Genomic DNA, 20,029 nt, shown 5'->3' with positions numbered 1-20,029 from the left:
GATTTTGGGCTGTTGCTGTTTCTTTGTTTTTAAGAGACTGATTCAGTAGTAGAACAGCTGCTGACTGTGAAAACATGGTAGCTCAGTGCTTCTGAACTTTCTTCTCCCTTGTGAAAGACAAATGCCTACTAGCAAAAAACCAATGGGCACACTTTTTACTGAATAGTTAAACTAAATGCAGATACTGTCATCTTCCGATTACTGTTCAGTTATTAATGCCACATGTAAAAATGTACAAATGAAGTGGAGGATGGGAGAAAAAGGCTGAGCCCTTGCAAAGCATGCAAGAAAAAACACGCAACACTCACTTCAGAACATTATAACAAAATGAGCTAGTGTGTTTTATTTTGGGTAACAGCCAAGAAATCTGACATTTTGCCCAATATGGCTTTCTTCTAAAATTAAAAAGTTGCATATACCTACAGTTGAGTCCACCAGGTACAGAAAATCTGTTCTGTACATCTTTAATCCACAGCAGCATCACCAGAATACAGCTTTCAGTGGAGTTTTCAAGCTGAATTATAAGATAGAAGTTTTAAAATGTTCATTTAGAAGATTTTATATTGTTTATATGAAAACATACAAATTTTTCATTTTTACATATACTACATATAAAACTCATTGTAATTAGCAAGTATCTTCATCTGGGTATTTACCTTTGTGCATATAGCAAAAAAAGGATGTAGTTAGGGCTTCAGATGAATTATTAAAGTTCAAGACCTTTGTATACGCTAACTAAAACCTTATTCAAATAACTCAAACATTTTTTTCCTGCTTTTAAAAGATAAGAGATTCAGCTTAAAAATACATTCATAAAACAAAGAGACAATTTTCTCCCTGAGACTACCAGTGTGAGTTACTTTGTGGTAATCTTTGAATGAAAAAAATATTTTAAAAGACAATAAGCTCTAGTCTTCTATATGCTGCAGCAAATTTCTCAAGCAACACTGGTATCATAAAAGGTGTAAGTTGGAGAAACATGCTCCCTAGCTGAAAAAACATCTTCATATATCAGTTTAAGAAGAAGAAAAAACTTTAATGTAGCCAAGGGAAGGTAATTAAGTTTTAATGAAAGATCTGTAGCTGTAGTATGTATAAATGGGAAAAAGTTGGGTGGTGGTATTTTTTTTTTTTTTTTCATTTCAGACATGAATTTTATCCAAAGCAGGACTATATGCTCAAAATGTAGATTCTTCATTTATGCAGAGATACTTAGTACGGTATTCTACTTGTTTCAAGCATTTAATTTTGTTAATATTCATAAAAGAAATACATAACTTGTGGGAACAGTTTCTTCTTAAATTCAATTTGATTATAACTAGATGGCAAAGTCTCATGAGCAACAGGTAAGGAGTCAACCCCCCTCCCCAATGAACGGCTCCTGGTTTGTGGCTTTTTTCATCCTCTTGTCAAAATCGCTCTGCTCTGAAGGCTAGCAGCTACACTAGTTTTGATTTATTTCACATTCTTCCTCTTAAATGTTAGAAAGAGACAGTTTTTAAACTGCCGCAAAGTAACAGAATAAAATTGGGATGCATTAAACATATCCTGCCCAAACTGGAAAAAGAGTGATATATATATATATATATACTTTTTCCTTTTACAATTTAAATTGTATTTATAGTAACCATGCAATTACGTTATTTTGGGGGGGGAAGCCTTACCTGAAATCAAAGAAAACACATTTATAGGAAAAAGGGGGAAAGCATTATATTTGTTCTACCAAAATTTATTATGTAGTCATTACAAAGTTTAAAGATTCTTCCATTTTAAATAAAAATAATAATTACACACATTATATAGTACCATGTCAAGTGATTCCAACAAATATAACATGAAATACAGTGCAGTTTCAAATCAGAAAGACAAATACTTTCTCATTCACAGTGTTTGACAAATTACAGGAAAGCTTATTCACATGAGGGTTTACTTAAGGTCATGCTCTTTATAAACAGTCCACATCACGCTGTGCCACAAAAACAAATCATCTCTCAGAACGTGAAGTATCGGGCAAACCACTCCTGGCGTTGTGGATCTGGTGAAGCCACTGGTGAAGCATCAGTCTGAGGAGGGCTAAATTCACAGAAAGGAAAAAAAAAAAAAAAAATTATCCCACAACTACACAAAAAGTACAAATGTTAGGAGAAAAAAACCCAGAGAATATTCAGTAAAGAACACAGTCTGTTTTTCCATGGATTAATTATCAGTGTGCCTCAGGACATGATTTAATGTCTCCCTATAGAATCTGTGATCATCCACTCCATTGGAGAGCATCAGCAGCACAGACAAGTCAGTTCAGAAGCCACATTACAGGGTGGGCAAATAATATTTTGGAAAACATAATTTAAAATCTCATAAACAGCTGTAGGTTTTCAGGAAGAATAAAAAGGGCTTTCTTGGAAAAGCGTGACTGTAGAAGGTCCTCTTTTAGCATCCTTTTCCTGTGGTAAAGGTAATTTTCAAAAATATGATGCAAGCATCATATTTGTAGACATGTGCTCACAAAGACTGGTTGGCAACTGAACAAAAATACACACTATTTTAATACTTAACACCAATCACAAATATCACTTGCATTGTTGTTCATGCACACATTTAAAATATGCTACTATACTAGGGAAAAAGAAACTGCTGCACTGCAAAGATTTGGTTCCCCCTTGAACACATTAAAATTCTCACAGAATGAGCAAGAGAGAATAACTTAAATTTAATTACACAGTTAGGTTCCTTTATCAATAAAAATCAGTAATAAAATAATCCCTACTGTACTACTGGATAATACAGAGCACAAAACAATTTGGAATGGAAACTCCAGGATCACAGTCCATGAGTTCATGCACATGCACGTTCTAGGTATCTGAGCACACTCATGCATATCACATGCACAGGAAAAAATAAGCAACAGTACTTTTTTAAAAAAAGATTGTTTTCTTGAAATAGATTGTTTTCCCTTATCTATTTGAGATTCTATTATTTGTTTACATTTATAATTAGTAGTTGCTAGGTATGTGGTCTTTCACATTAAACCAAAGGAGAGAGTAAACAACCAACTGTGGAACTGGTAATTACACATTGCTTTAAGTTGCCAACTTAGAAGTAAGAGATCAGCACCTACTAAATACAGAGTACAGCACTTCAGTGCATTTAATATGTAGGCACGTAAAGCCGGAAGATTAAAATCCTGCCTCTAAAATGCCATTTTTAAGTTATTCAATTCACTATATTATTTTGTGAGATAATTACTTGAGACTTTAATGCTGGTTTTGATTACTGGCAGCTCAGCATTAAGCATCCAAGCATGCACATTTCCTGTTGCTGTAGTAACGTTACTCCTATGAAACAATCTGATACAGGTGAGGAAAGGGGAAACACAAAACATTCATGTAGCACAGAAAATAGTTTTCTTATATAAAAACCATTATCACATAATACTAAGTAAAAGAAATTCTGTGCTAGTATCAATTCCTAAATGACAATCAGTAAATAACACAAACGTTTTAAACAATTGTTCATAAACAATTGGAAGCACATGAGTTCTGTTAAAGTATCTAAAGAGGTTTTCAAAGTTCAAGACTTATGAAAAAGTGAGAGAATACTTCACATTTCAACAAGGTCTACAATAAAAAGGAATACTATAAAGAGGTTACAAATATAATGTAAAAATTAAAAATGCCATAAGAGTACTTGTACCTCTGAAAGGTTCATAAAGCAAGTGGGATTCAGCTCAATAGGAATGCAAAATTTTCCTGAGTTAAGCAAAAAAAAAAAAAAAAAAAAAAAAAAAAAAAAAAAGATTGGTGAGGCAGTGCTCACCTCAAAAACGTCTTGGGCTCTTTGGGTGGCATTGGCTGTGGTAGTGGTTTGCTGCTGTTGAACTCAATATCGTGGATGGGTGAGTTAGGAATGGGGTCCAGGCGGTTAGGATGTCCATTGCCCACCACTCCGCTAGATTCCAGAGCACTTAGATTGGGGACACTCACAAACCTGTTTGTTGATTTATCGTTCTTCTTCTTTTGCTGCATTAAAAATAACAAATGTAAGGAAGGCTTCTTTCACCAGGACAGATGAGGAAATTTGCAAATTTAAAAGTTTTACAGATGGCTGGTTTGGGGCTTTTTTGAAGGAGAGCAATTGGGACAGATTGGGCTTTTTTTCCAGTTGTAGTTTTACTATTTGCTTGACCAGACCGGAACACCACAAATTTTCACAGAAAAATAAAATTTCTGATCACGATGATTAAGTTATTAAGACTTAGTGTAATAATCAATGAGTATAGTATATGGGATCTTCCAATACAACATTTTGCTCTGTTTAAGACATTGGAGATAGGAAATTTTCCACAAAATTGTCATTTAGTCTGTTAAACCTTTCATGTTTACTTAAATCTTTTCTTGATACCAGTGAAACAGCTCTGCTGTCAAACGTAATTACAGCAAATTTCAATGACGAAAAAAGTGAATCTCTCCAACAGGTTTCACCCCATCACTGAGGCACATTTTGGTAACTGGAACATGGAATGTAGAAAAGCAGCTACATTTCTTTTAAAGCAATTACGCCCTCATAGTTAGCAAGCATTATAGCAATACTGCTGAAGATAAAAGGATTATTGCATAGTTCAGTTTCTTGCACAAGGAAAAGGCCAGGCTTCTAACGCTAATACAGCTACCACTTCTAGACACCAGATGGCACAACTGAACATTTTTCTTTTCTTTATACTCCTACTGATACTATTTCAAGGGACTCAAAATACTGAAGAACTTTATTTTTATACTACTATTTTACTCTCCATAACACATCACGCAAAGGAATCAGTATTTATCGTCTCTACTTTTATAGATATTTTAACGTAGCAGGATGCTTCAAATAATTCTATAGCTTTTTAAAAATAGCTGTGTGACAGGATACCATGTGTATTTTCTGACTTCTATCAAATATTCCATGTCCACAATAAAATATTAATATTAAAAAAGCCTTATTTCCAAAAACAGGATTTTTGAATGAATTGATTCTTTTATTCTCATGAATTATGTATTATTTGAATATATAATAAATACTTTCATTCAATTACATATATGCAACCCTAACAAAGCAGCTAGGAGAAAAACCCCCTAAGGGCTTATGAACTACACAAATTTGTCCTAAATAAAGTGAAAGACAGGTGGAATCTAATGTTGTTTCTATATAATAGTTTACAGCAGAATTCCACTTGAAACAGAAGAGCTGCTCTGTTCGAGGGTGGGCACAAGTTCAAACAGAGACAGAGTCCTATTGTTTGTTCGTACTTTCTTCTCTTTAGCTTTCTGCTAGCTTTGATTTCAGAGCCTGACCTCTCTGAGGTTGGCAGATGCAAATGCTACTAATTGTAGACACACTGGTGGGTGTGTTTGTCAAAACACAATTAAAAAACCCCAACAATTTAACAGAAAGCTGTAATAGAAAAAAGTTGTTTTTAAGCATCACAGTGAAAGATCATTAGCTGCAAAGGATTAAACTAAGATTGTCCCATACACTTTACTTTTTCTGTAGTAGCTGAAGAAGCAAGGAATAACTTTATGGTGGAAAAAATAGTTTGGTAAAAGTAACCAACTGTATGTAAAATACATCTGCAAGGTAATATACACTAATTAAAACAGTGTGTTAAACACACTGTAGTTAAATCTGTGTGCTTCATAGGTGGCTCATTTCTGGAAGACGCATATTATCCACATAAGTGCTTAGAAAAATACTACAGTTTCTATCTTATTCTCTATAAAACAATCTATGCTTCTGAAGCAGTCAAATCTGGAGAGACAAAATTGTGTGTATTGTTTCCATGAAATTCATGCAAAGTATTAAGAAACTTCAGATGTAACAATGTAATACTAAACAGATCCATTGCATAAATTAGAGAAGCTGAAATACATACTGCAATGGCTGTAATTTTGCATTAATATGCAAAGCCTGTAGTAACTCATAAATTCTGTCTTTTTGTCACAAAAAAGAAAAGAGAATGAGATTTTCAGATTCTTTGTAATTCATTCTCCAATCACACAGTATGTGCTTTGACGAAGTAAAGTAACATAGTCCACAACTCATGAAATGAGAGATCAAAATGTTCTGCCATACAAGATGGTTTTAAAGTCTAAACAGTTTTAAGTGATAGAAGCATATTATAAAAATATATGAATTATCACTATGGAAATCTGATGCTGAAGTACTTTTCCCAAAAACTTCAGATTTCACACAAAACACAAACTTATATACTTGATGGTTACACTTCACATCTTTATAAATGAGTCATTCAGACAAACTTCCAAAATTTTCCAACAACCTTTATCGCACAAAACGAAAGCATTCACATTGTATCTGGCAGTCCTGGCATTGTCTCTACTGGGCCCAAAATAAGTTCTTTTATGCAGTTATGCATAAAAGCTAGGCAGCCACAGATAAGCTTGTGAGAACTGCTGGGCTCCTGAAAAACGTAGAAGAATATTGACAATTTGCAGCAGAGTTTGCGCAGAACCAGGAAATACACTGATCTGAAACTACAAGTCTTAGCTAAATAACACAGCCCGATCTCAAATAATGGAGCCAGACCTCCTTTTACGTAACGGAGCCTGAACCTTGATCACTGAAGCTCTCGGGCATCTGAGCTGCTCATGTTGTGCCCCTTGGGTTACACTCTGCTTCAGAACCTTCCCCAGTTCTTCTGCCTCTACAGCTGGGACAAATCTCTTCCCTTTCCATGCAGGTGAAATAACCTATGGGTTACCACAAGGAGGAAGGAAATGTCAGAGGACTCGTTCTTACTCCTGAGGTGGTGAAAAGAAATAGAATTAAGGTACCCTACCGCAGTCTATTCATGTTCCTCACGAAGGAATGCTGCTGGCTTTTGAAGTGACAGGGAGGCTACTGTGCCTGCTTGTACAGTAGCCGTCACTGGCTGCTATTGAGCAGGATGAACTGGGAAAGGTTGCTGCCGAAGTGCTTTCACTTGTATAGGTGGTAACAATAACCGAGAAGGCTAGAGACTGACTTCTGTCTCCTGGTGCCCCACCAGTCACTCCAGTTCTCCAGGATTACTCTGTCTTTCTCCATTCAGACTCATTCCATGACCTTCTCATGCTCTTCCCCTTCCCCATTTTACCCTTATTCCCTTCCTTTAGTATCCCCTCTCCCTCTATCTTTCTAATGGTCTTCCATGCTGAGCACCACCTGAAAAATGAAATTGCCCTTGCACTTTCCAAAATAACCACGAAAAATTATGAAACTAAAACTGGTTATGGGTGTCACTGTTCTCTATTATATGCTACAGTCCTGCCCTGTGTTGCCTTTCTGTCACTTTTCTATTTTGGTTTTGCAGTTTTGTGAGAAGGAACTGTGTTTTATCTCATAAATGTCTAGCAAACTAGGGCAACAGTATCAGTGGATCTCTCAACAACGCAAAAGAAACAAACCTACACAAAAATAAGTAGAGACAAATGGAAAACTATGTTCCTTGTTTTGAACATGTCTTTTAAGAGTGATATATGTATACACGCAGGCACACACACATACGCATGTATTTCTTCTTTTTACTATATCCTAAGTTTAGATTTCTTTTTCTTCACTTTAGCAATGAAGTCCATGGAACATACCTTCACCAATGGATTAATAACACCAACATTAGGGCTTGCATTAAACATTTTGTTGTAGTTAGTCTCCCTGTTAACTAGCTCCAGTTGATAGAACTTTTTGTCCTCCTAAAAAGAACAACAAATAGAAACTTCTTTTTATGCATTTTCAATCAGTTAGTGGCCAAATCTGCCTATAAAATTATTTCAAATAAATTTATGTTTACATTTTTAAAGAAACGGGTAACTCTAAAAACTGCATTTAATATTTAATGTTTTATATATTATTATATGTAATAACCTAAATAATTTCTATTTATGCAGTTCTGTTGCAGTTCTATGCTGCTGAGAATGAGCATAGCCTAATGGATTATGCACTCGGAAAGACTCAGCATAGTTAACTTCTGATCTCTAATTAATTTGAATTTCCTCATTCCTCCTTGCTTCTGAATCAGGATCTATTCAGACTAATCTGAGTCAGGGTGTTGTGCTCTGAATTTGGGAAGCTCAGTGGATCAGGAAATTGGTCTTAGAAACCTCATAGAAGAGACTATTTCTTATATGGCTTACATGGCTGGCTTATTCCAGGATTGGAGATAGGAGACATCTGATCAAAGTCATACTGAAATATTTTTTGTAATAATGTATTACGCTTGATTGTGCAAAACTCTCTGTATCTAATTAGTTTTACTATTAGGAGTCATTGGAACCACCCGAATAATGCGTTAAAGAATATGAATAACATGCTAGCAGATTGGTTCTTTAAATATGTTTCAAACACTTTGAATTAGATTAACTTTTGTATCTGTCAAGATATTGAACCGAGAGAGCATGAAAGTCTTACAATCAATTTCTTTATGAGTTGGTCCCGCTCTGCAATTAGGTCTTTCAGTTCTGAGATAAGCTGCAAGTCTTCTGGTCTTGATTCTCTGTTTTTATATTTTTCTTCCATTTCTTCTAAACTTTATAGGAAAGAAGAATACCTCCTTTAGCCTGATCCAGTGTTAAATGATGAGTGAATAGTCATATCTTTGATTAGTACAGAAGAGAGTTCAGGGAGTAAAAACAGAAGATGACTTTCTTAACGCCTTGAAGTAAATTAATTTTTATGTTATCATTCAGCTTTAGCTAGTTTAAAAAAAAAAAAATCAACAATAACCATAACCTTTGCTCCAGTAACTAATAATCTGGACAAAATTCTAAAACTTAACATCCTTCTCGTGCATGCAGTACTGGGTGTTTGAAAAAGGCCTCTTGGAAGTCAGACTGAAAATAAGGCATTCAAAACCATAACATAGACAGAATTACAGAAGACATAGCTAAGATTGATTCTTATGTAAAATATAGGGACTTCATTGCATTATATTTAATATTAATGTAAATTTTAAAAGCTGGCAATTCACTTTTTCTTGATGAGGAAACAAAGCAGTGTCATTTTTCTTTTTATAGATGGCTACTCTGAATAAAGATGCATGCTTGTGATACTGGAGAAACTGGACAGACACAGCTGGCACCATCTTCCTCAGTTCATGCAGAACATACTAGAACAAAGATATCCAAGAACAGTGAAGACTAATAGGTAACTAATTCCTCTCCACAAAAGTAACTTAGTACCGTTAGAGATAAAGGAATGAGCTGCAAAAGAAAAGCAGTAACACTTGCATATTAGGATATGGGGCTTAAGAGAAATGTAACAATTGATAAACATTTGAAAAAAATAGGAGGAAATTTGAAATGCCTGGTGGGAAAGCATTAAAGGAGAGAAGTGAAATAAGCCAAGTGAGAGAGGAATTGTGCACGTAACTGCATAAATATCCTTGATTTTCCTTAAAGAACAAGTTTTGAAGACACAACAATTTCAAATGACTGTGTCTTTCAAACATAAATATAGGGCTCATGATGCTAAACATTGTTGCAAAGGAAACTACTAAAACACTTGTGCTTCATATTCAGCCCTCATGTATATTACTGAACCAAGTTTCAGAACAGATTCAGGAAATTTAACAAACTTAATGAAAAAAGACATTAAAAAAAATTCCCAAACAAACCCTGAGAAAAACCTATGAATTTAAGGTGTCTAGGTCAGCTCAAACTTAATTCCACGAGACACCTGGAAGCAGACATAATTTCTCACTTTAGATAAATATCTCCCTTCAGAAGCAGATATGTGATTTTTACTTTGAGTTGCTTCTGAAAAAACAGTTCATATTAAATTATATTTATAACCTTAAAATAACCAGTACCTAATCTGAGGAGATTATGTAATATATTTACATAAAACTTTATGAATGTGAACATGACTGGTTGTATTTGCGGAAAAGGCATTTGACTCAGCAGAACAGATATATGCTCAGCTGGCTTTGTTCTTGTGTATACATTTTATGCTGGGTTAAGCTATTGTGTACAGATCCCCAGAGTATAGTACATAGTTATGCACAGCTGTCATTTTATTTTCAGATATTTCAGAGAACTGGGTTTTTTTCTGCTTCAAAGACATAACATGTAGTTTAAAGACTCTAGTTGTAGAGCCTAATTAGTGATACCCACTCTCAATTACTGTAAGATAGATTCTCCATTTCATAAATGTTCGCAAGGCCATGCTTTAGGTGAGGCAAACCCGGAAACAATGACTTACGAAACAGCTGCATAAAACTCTCCTGGTTTTGGTTGGGGTTTTTTTTAACATAGTTTCCTCTGTTGTCAGCTCTTTGCTTCAGTGTAAGTAGAGAGAGATAACACTCTAAGTTGAGCAAGAACCAGGAGTAGGGAACCAACTACATTCAGAAAATTTCAGGACATTGAAAAACGAACAACTTCATGGGAGAAAAATTTAGGGTAAACAATTCCAAAACCTAGTTCTGGTGGCTGCTCATAGGCATGTTTCTCATACAACATAAATGCAGTAAACAGGAGGTAGTTTACACCTAATTTCCTGAATGGGAAGTTACCACATTTATGAGGGCACTGCATATGGACGATTACAAAAGAGTAAGAACTAGAATTTATACCCATCTTATTTGAAGACACTTTCTGAGCGCTCATTATCAAGAAAGAATTATATGCATTTAGGCTTTATTGTCCTTTTTTAATTGGCATTTACTTTAAGAAGTTTTCTATCATATACTTAGAACCAATTATTTCCTCTGCCATAAATCTTTTGTACTGCAAATACAAATCTGTCAGTGACAACTTTGTGTCAGGAAGCCCTCAATACACTATGAAATCTCAGCCAGAAACCCTGACCAAATGGGCTACATCACAGACAGAGATAAAGAATGAAGGATGCAGAAGAAGGAAAACACTGGCTGGATGACACACCACTATGCCACTTCTGCCCAGAGGTGGTCTAACCCCAGACGGCACTTTGACTCAGAGACACTCTAAGTATTCTGTTATTGTTATGCTCATATAATCCATTTTGGACACTAATTTTCCCTATGTTAGCAAACCTGAAAATGTTTGCATCACTCGTGCTATAATCAGACTTCTTCATAGCAAATACTGTACTGTTTATAAACTTGCTAAAGGAACTCTTGTGTTCTCAAAAAAGATGTATTAAAGTTTGAGAAAAAACATTTGAAATAATGTTTTCTCCAGTTTTCTAAGAACTGCACAGATTTAATATCTTTCCTACTTGAAATGTTCCAGTCTCAAATCCCTGAGAATTTATCTCACTAAATTCCTCTAAAGCTCATAGAATTGAGTTACTTAAAGAATGCAAGAGTAGGCCCCACACTTGATTGAGGTTTTTGCACATCTGTATCTCTGCAATATCTTCCGCAACTTATGGACACCAGAATAAACTATTCACTCAAATGCAGCTACATAGAAATTTTTTTAACGCAACAAAACTTACGAAATTTGTAAAGCTGAATTTATTTCCTTGAGCAGCTCTTGGGTCTTATTAAAATCTGCCAGCATGCTTTGTTTCTCTCTGATGTGATCTGCTGTCAAGACATCCAGCTCTTTCTCATGTTTCTTGCTTAAATCTTGCTCATGCATCCTGTTTAATTTATTTTTTGTTAAAAAAAGAGTTATTCTAAAATCAGACTCATTTCTTCATCATGATTTTCTGCCATGCTTCTAATGGCTTTTACACAATATCAGACAACACAGAAGGAATTACTGATTCATCAAAACCCACTACTTACTGTTCTCCAATCTTCTAGCTTATTTCATGGAAAATGCATCTCCTTTAATGCTTTTTTAAATAAACAAACATAATGAATTTAAAAAAAAACAACACCAAAACCCAACACTTGAGTGGCCTGTTACTTAAATATGGCAAAATGTATCACTGAGATGCAGCTTAACTGTATGCAATATTCACTAACTTTACTAGTAAGGGGCATAGCTTCTTCTAATGAACACTAAATGATATATAACATCACTTGATTAAGAGGATAAATTAAAAGCTGCAAATTTCTTAAGTAAAACAATAGGTGAAACAACACACTTTTGAGTTTGGAGTGGAAAAATTCATACCTGATCTGTTGGTTGGATTCACTGCGTATTCTAAGAACTTCTTTCCCTTTAAACTCTAATTCCTTGGTCAATGCACTTATATTTTCATGAAGATGCAGAATCTCTTTGTCCAGTTCAGCTATATGATGGTCTCGGTGTCTCAGTTCATCTTGTAGATCGGATATTCGGCATAGAAATTCTTTCTCCTATGATATAAGTAGCAGCAGCAAAAAATATTTTAAATAGACTTGTCTCACAGAAGCACAATACTTGCTTTTGGAAGATAACAGCTGAGCAGAATTTTCCATTCAATAGACAATTTTTTCATTTTTTGATGCTGACACAAATTGTAATTAAAACTGAGCATTTTTTTATTGTGTACAAATACAAATAAAGAAGAAATCAAGGTTATTTTAACAAACAGTTTCCATTTGTGAGAAAACTTAAAACCTGTCATTGTCATTGCCTGTTAAAGTTTACATAGCTCATCACATTTTCCTTTTGCCCACACACACAACAAAAAACCAGACACCGCTAAGAACCAGGGGGCTGGGCATTTAGCATTTTCTACCTGTTCCAACGTACGATATAGAGAAACTGTTTTTCCCTTTACAGCCCCATAAAATGGGACAAAATAGTTCAAGATGTATGCCGTGCACCAACGAACACTATGATTCAGAAGTCTCCTATCTTACTGTGCTGGTTTTGGCTGGGATAGAGTTAATTTTCTTCATAGTAACTAGTATGGGCTATCCCAGCCAAAACCAGCAAACTTAAGTATATGTAAGGGTCATAAGTATCTCACAGCAGAATACATGCTAAATAGTTTATATAATATTGTCCTGGTTTCAGCTGGGATAGAGTTAACTGTCTTCCTAGTAGCTGGTACAGTGCTGTGTTTTGAGTTCAGTATGTGAAGAATGTTGATAACACACTGATGTTTTCAGTTATTGCTCAGTAGTGTTTAGACTAAAGTCAAGGATTTTTCAGCTTCTCCCGCCCAGCCAGCGAGAAAGCTGGAGGGGCACAAGAAGTTGGCACAGGACACAGCCAGGGCACCTGACCCAAACTGGCCAACAGGGTATTCCATACCATGGGACGTCCCATTTGTATAGGAACTGGGAAGTGTTGGGGGGAATCACCGCTCGGGGACTAGCTGGGTGTCAGTCAGCAGGTGGTGAGCAATTGCACTGCGCATCATTTGTACATTCCAATCCTTTCATTATTGCTGTTGTCATTTTATTAGTGTTATCATTATTAGTCTCTTCTTTTCTGTTCTATTAAACTGTTCTTATCTCAACCCACGGGTTTTGCTTCTTTTCCTGATTTTCTCCCCCATCCCACTGGGTGGGGGTGGGAGCGAGTGAACAGCTGCGTGGTGCTTAGTTGCTGGCTGGGGTTAAACCATGACAATTGCTTTGCCCTCGGTACAGCTAAAGCTTGTGCTTAGCAGGTCATGGTACTGAGGCCAAAAGTACGTGGCATTTGGTTGGATCAAACACTTGCTCTCGTAATTTAAACTTCTTTTTCTGACATCTCCTTTAGGTGTCTCACTCCAGGCTTAAACAACACACAACTGAAACTATATCTTCCTAAATCCTGCGTGTTTTCATTCACTGCTGACAGCACCACATTTTTGCCTCTAGTGCTCACACTTTTAAACCAGCAAGGAAGAGAAAAAGAAGGGCTCTATTTTTGACTTTCTCTGTTTTTGTGGAAAGGCTATATACAACTAAACCTGTTTCCTCCCTTAATATATTTCTAAAACCACTCCACCTCCTTGGTGCTGGACTATCAGTAAATCAATCCTGAAAAGCCTATTGTATAGGCAAATAGAGAAGTAATTTTCTGGTCCTCTTATTTCCAGGAGTCTGGCTTCCTTTCAATAGAGATCAAGCTTTGAATTTGTAGTTACGACTGGAAAAACTGGTTGTGTATAAAGTGAAAAATGAAGGATAAAAGTGAATGAATCAGTTTGCTGCTGAAAGCAAAGGTAGTCCATACTGGCTTTGGGATTTGGGGGTTTGTTTTGTTTTTTGTGGGGTTGGGTGTGGGTTTTTTTAAGAAACAGTTGCAAGCTGTTACATCATCTTCTCTGCTTTCTTTAGATGCTAATTTATCTTTTCCAATTTGGCTCCTGAAAAAAAAAAAAAGATACTAAGCTACCTCTTAAGGCTGAAGCAATCATCTGCTTTCAAGCAACCACTTCTTAGCCATATCACTTAGGCTTCGGAGAGAAACACCTTTTTCCTTTTTAAGTCCTGCTGGCAGCTGAGGATGAGTAGAATTTTGTGAGAAACAGCACTTTCCTCCCACAGCCAGCCAGTGTGCTCCCAGGCTGCACAATTCTGAGAGGAAACTGCCCTGATATGGGAGCCTTTACTAGGCTTTGAATGAAGTTTGTTGAAGGAAGAAAAAGCGAAGCAAGGAAGTTTAGGTAAACTGGTAGGGATGCATTATCTTCTGGTGCTGGCCGACTTAGAAGGATTACATGTTTGTTCACAACAGTTCTTGCCTCCAGCTAAGAGAAAACAAATACTGATTATGCAATTTTACAGTCCATTGCCAGCAATGCCTCCTACCTGTCGCCTGCCAAGTTCTATGCTTCTTTCAAGCTCCATTTTGGCAGCTACCAGTTCTTGTTGATGGTTGTGCCTTAGCTGGTCAATTGCCGCTGCATGTTGATGATTTAGCTCTGAGCGCAAGGAAGCTAGTTACCATGGACAAAAAGAAAAGTTTATTTTGCAAATGTTTACAAATTAACAATAACAGTCCAGCTCCGTCAAGTATTGCTGCTGACCTAACACACACTGTTTATATCAGCTAAGCAACTGTCCTGTCATTCTATTCCTGTTACTTTCTGAAACATTCTCCATCATGAAATTTGATCACTTACTCCTTCCAAAAAAACTTAAAGGTAAGATTTTTCAAAAGTGAACAGTTTGGGTTTACCTGTTAAAGCTTATACTGATTTTAAGAGGAACAGCTACGTTAACATTGAATGACTCTGAGTACACTACACTGTTACAATACACACACACGTACATACATGTACATGCATGTATATTTGTATGAGTAGAAATAATGTTTTTGGACCCACTTGCAAATTTGGAAATAGTATACCTAACATAGCTTTTCCTTCATCCTCCAGCTCAAATCGTAGAGTCTGAAGTTCCTGTTCCATCTCCAATTTGAAACCTTCCATGGCTTGTTTATGTGTTTCTTTCAGTGCCTGAAGTTCTTCCGAGTGCTTCTGTTGTAAACGTTCTTCTAATTCCTATGAAATCAAAATTGACAAAATTTATTCTATACCACCTTAGGGAATTTATAAAACATTAAACAACTGGCAACAAAAAGCAGGCATTGGCATACTCTAGAATTTATTAAAAATGCACTAATATTGCTCATATTTTCTTCTCTCACTAAGTTATGCTACTACTGTATCTTTTCTTTTCAGTGGCTGATGGTTATCAAGATTACCTGTGCACAAAAACTCTGTTCTGCTCACAGCTGGAAAACAGAAAAAAAACCAATCTATGGATATATTTACAATAGCAAGCAATATTATAAGGTACAGATCCATAGATGGGTCTAGTGTGCACACAATACACGTTTGGGGATTTTTGCTCCCCACTGACATCCATGTTTATTCCCTCTTGAAGTGTATGAAGTGTAACATTCCTGGTGCACGTCTTCTAGTTTCATTTCAAACAAAACAAATCCACCTTGTGTGCTCCAAGGCCAGTCTATGATGTGAACCAAAGTACATTAAGTGGGGACAATGGGAAAACTGATTGCAAAGGTACACTCTAAATCTGAACTTCAAAAAACCTTAAAGACACACACCCTATGAAGTACCATGCACTGCCAAGATTTCAATTTTAAAGCTGGTTTAGTCAAGGTTTTAAAAAAATCTTGGGCGTGACATTGTTCCAGACATGAAAATGATCTTGCAACTTGCAGAACATAGTTTATACAGTTTTTAACATAATGAAAACATAAAATACATTACAAAAGGAGTCAATTGACAGGAAATATCAGAAAACACATGCGAAATTAGGCAACTATAATGGAAAATACAGAAAAACCTATTCCAGATCAAAACTAGAATATAAGGTTAAGGATAACAATGTCAAACTACTGCAAAGAAATGTGTGTGTTGGTAATAATTTTACATAAATATATACCTCTCTCTATATATGCATACACTGGTAGAGTATAAAGCAAGACATGAAACAATGCCAGTATTAGAGATGATTTTCAATATGTCTTGATCAGATTTAACTGGATAAAAATGTTACTATAAGACATCAGCTGAGAAGGAAATTTAGTAGTTATGCAGATACTTTTCTTCCCTAATTCCAACTGTGTACATAAATTGCTAAAATGGCAACATTCTCTACATAATTCAGAATATCCATATGAACATGCCTTTTGTTCTTGCTCTTTTGTTTCTTCCATGTTTTGAAAGGCAAGGATATGGGCTTCCTGAAGTGACTTATGCCTTTGCTGATGTTCCTCTTCTAATTCCTGGATCTCCTGAGTCAGCCTTTGCCGCTCCTGACTGAACTGGGCTTGTAGCTGTTGCAAAGAGCTCTGTGACTGGGAAAGCTGCATCTCCAGATTCTGCTTCAGTAAGGAGATCTAACCCACAACAGAACAGCAAATATTCATTAGTCATTAATACTAATGTCAACTCTGAAAAAAAATATTCAAAAGAAGAAAACACCTGAAATTTTAAAGCCGGAATGTTAACTAAAAGACAGACAAGCAATGTCATCCATCTGCTGAATTTGTTGCTAATATTATATCTCAGAGATATGATAATTACATTTAAATAGTTTTGTAAGGGTTATCACATCTGTCAGTTCATACTACAGCACTACCTATAACACAATTTTTCATGGCCAAATTATCAAAATTTACTTCTAGGTTTTGTATAAAGATCAATAAAAATGACACTATCAAGGTCTGAAAACAAACACTTGATTGTTAGGATAAACTGTTCTTCAGGGGAACATCACGTCAATTCTGTAAGGAAAATCGTGCAGCTGATAGGGGAGGATAGCCTGTGACGTCTAGACTAACTGATTTTTTTTATCTTTTGATATGATATGGTCCTATCTTACTGGTAGTTTTCTCATTTAAAAAGAAATGGTAACATACCACTCTACACCACAAATAAAATGTTACAGTTGATGGATTCCTCCCCACCTGCCCCCTTTTTTTTTGTTAGGTCAGTAATACTATGAGAGTGATTTTCTGCTGGTTTTCAAGATCTAAGATCTAAACAATCTGAGTCACAAATACTCATTTTCTTAGAAATACCTGATTTTACAAATGATGTTTTTCACCCAACAAGCATTTTAATACATTAGAGTACACTGTACTCCTTGAAAAAGTCCCATATTCTTTTTATAATAATGTTATACTTTGTTTTTCACATCAGATAACATCTTTTCAGACTGAAAATACTAAACGTGTATTCACTTTAGAGCCAAACATGAGAGATACCCTCCAATTCTGGAAACAAGATTGAACCAAAAGAGAATTTTGCTACAGTGACTCAAAGAAAGGAAAATTGCTATGTGACAAAGAATTTCAATCAGTAAGGATACTTTTCATGCCTCAAAGCATTACATAAAATTGAATTATAAATGAAAGTCTGATAGTGTCATTTGATTCAGCGTATCTTAAAATTAATTATGACAAATTAATAACGACATTGCACATCAATTTATTGATTTACAGAACATTAAAGCTCACCACTTAACAAAAAATTAATAGCAGCATACCAAGGACAACTTGCAGCATGAACATTATTGTCAAACATGTATTTTGTTTTTTTTCAGAAAGCCACAGCTTAAGCAGATTTGAAAGCAAAAAGCTACACTTAAAGGAAAATGAGCACTAAAACAAACCAAGCAAATTAATTTGAATGAAATGAGCATGGCTCGTTACATTTCAAATTCACCAGGTCTTTGTGTCTCAGCATATATACTCTACCTTCTAAGTATCCTGTATCAACAGTATTTTACTTCAGATACCTTTGAAACAGATTAGCTACAATTGAAAGAGTATAGTGAAGGCCTATACGACATTCTGTAATCTGAACTATACATGTAAAACCTTTTACTAACTACATTAAATATAAATATCACATACAAATTGTACAGTGTCGGACCAAAGGTTTGTCTAGTCTCCGGTTCTGGCTGCAGAAATGGCCAGCCCAGGTTACTCAGGGAAAACAAGGCCAAGGCACAAACGTAGGGATCTTGAATCCAAAGTCTACCAGCATCCAACAGTCTTTCTTAAACCAGAAAAGGCATTTTGGGGCAAATTTATGGAAGAAATATTAATTAAATACAACCACTATCTGAATCCATAAAAGCTTTTAGTAACTACAGTGCCCTGTGGCAAGTTCCATATAGATGTGTCAATTTGTCATGATGACCTCTAATACGTGAAATGGAAAGGAGTCAAAAGAAGTTCCCTTTTCAGTTACTCACTTCTACTCATGTTTCTGTAGATCTCCATCATTTCCCTCCTTACGTCCTTTTCCATACTAAACAATTTTGGCTTAATGAGTCACTCCCTGTATGAAAGCTATTTCATATCTATCATCACATTTCCCCTACTCTTGCCCCTTTTCTACTTTTTAAGATTAGGAGACCAAACCAGCATAAGGGATTTAAAATGAGAGTAAACCCTGGTTTTATATAGTGGTTTATAGAGCTTTACATGTTATGTTGTCTGTTTCTTTCCTATCTCCTTAGTGTTTTCTTTGCTTTTGTGACTCCTACTGAGCACGGAGGTGATGTTTTCATGGAATTATACATCATAGTCCCCAAACTTACTCTCTAGTTGTAACAGGTCAAGGTAAGGTTCATCATTTTATGCAAGAAGTTAGAATTTGTTTATTTCCCTTGTGTATCACTGTATTTTTTTCTACAACGAATTTCATCTGCCATTTTATTGCCAAGTCCCTTGGCTTTTTACAGCTATTCTATAATTCTTCAGACAGTCTTTGTGCTTCCCACCCTGAATAACTTTTTATAAGCTGCAAACTTTCCCACCTTACTTATTCACAAACAACCTGCAAAAGAAAATATGTTGAACATCAGTGTAACTCCACTGATAATCCACCTTCACTATGGTAACACTGTATTTAATACCTGTCTTTCAACCGTTTGCTTATCTATACAGAAACTTGCCTCTCGTATCGTGGAGTTCTAGTTTCCTCAGAAGCCTCAGAACTTCTTGGCCGATCCCTTTCAGCGTACCACGGCCAGGGCTGTTGTGCTGGTCAGACAAACCAGTAACGCAACCACATATTGTATTCTTTTTCTTCAACCCTAGAAACTCACTCCACTGATGGTGGTTAGTTTGCACCATGCAACTGCCAACATGGCCAGCTCTGAACTGTCATCTATGTATCATCTTCTGGTATTGCAATGTGCCAGCTGCATCCTCCTTCTCCAGAAAAAAAAAAAAAAAAAATCTCTCTTGTCTAAACTCCCCTATGATCTACTCACATCCCCATCTACTCTAATTCATCCCACATTCACTGTTGGGCCCTTCTCTCTTTCCCCACCTTTCTGTAACCTCATACCTACCTGGGTCCTTCTTTTCACCCGTAAGCCTTGCCTTTATTACCTGTTTCTCTGCCAGACTACACCTAGCAAAACCCAGACCCTGTCTGGAGGTCTGTTTTTCCCCGGTGCTTTTAGTAACTCTTACACTTCTTTAGATTACCTTTGCTCCTATTTAACCAACACTCATAAACTCTCAGGTTTGTTGGGTTTTTTTGTTTGTTTCCCTGAGACCACTACTGCAACTTGGCTCTAGCCCCTCTATTCCTTGTTTTCCATCCATTCCATACTCCAGTATCTCTCCCTCTCCTCCTCCTCCTCTGCTCTTTTTCTTTTTCCTAACTCCATTTTTAGTATTATAGGAATGTGCAGTTAGGATAG

General features: G+C 35.9%; 1 protein-coding gene across 12 annotated transcripts in view; it reads right to left on the bottom strand.

Annotated features, from left to right (window-relative positions):
* Positions 1–308: 308 nt before the first annotated feature.
* Positions 309–20,029, bottom strand: part of FAM184A (family with sequence similarity 184 member A) — a 73,688-nt gene continuing 53,967 nt past the window's right edge. For 2 of the 12 annotated variants that reach the window (XM_030037328.2, XM_030037402.1), the window contains 9 exons: positions 16,488–16,700; positions 15,180–15,333; positions 14,639–14,766; positions 12,078–12,262; positions 11,449–11,595; positions 8,437–8,554; positions 7,617–7,721; positions 3,814–4,016; positions 309–2,073 (listed from right to left, as the gene is read on the bottom strand). In XM_030037328.2, coding sequence (XP_029893188.1) covers positions 1,992–2,073; positions 3,814–4,016; positions 7,617–7,721; positions 8,437–8,554; positions 11,449–11,595; positions 12,078–12,262; positions 14,639–14,766; positions 15,180–15,333; positions 16,488–16,700 — 1,335 coding nt within the window. In that variant the 3' untranslated portion in view covers positions 309–1,991. Of the gene's footprint in view, positions 2,074–3,813; positions 4,017–7,616; positions 7,722–8,436; positions 8,555–11,448; positions 11,596–12,077; positions 12,263–14,638; positions 14,767–15,179; positions 15,334–16,487; positions 16,701–20,029 lie in introns of those variants that run through there. The other 10 variants (XM_030037345.2, XM_030037354.2, XM_030037337.2 and 7 more) reach the window with 9 other exon arrangements.

This window comes from Aquila chrysaetos, chromosome 2, assembly GCF_900496995.4.
Source record: "Aquila chrysaetos chrysaetos chromosome 2, bAquChr1.4, whole genome shotgun sequence".
NCBI classification, from domain to species: domain Eukaryota; kingdom Metazoa; phylum Chordata; class Aves; order Accipitriformes; family Accipitridae; genus Aquila; species Aquila chrysaetos.
Note: the sequence above shows the minus strand (reverse complement) of the source record. Positions and strands in the feature narration are given on the sequence as shown.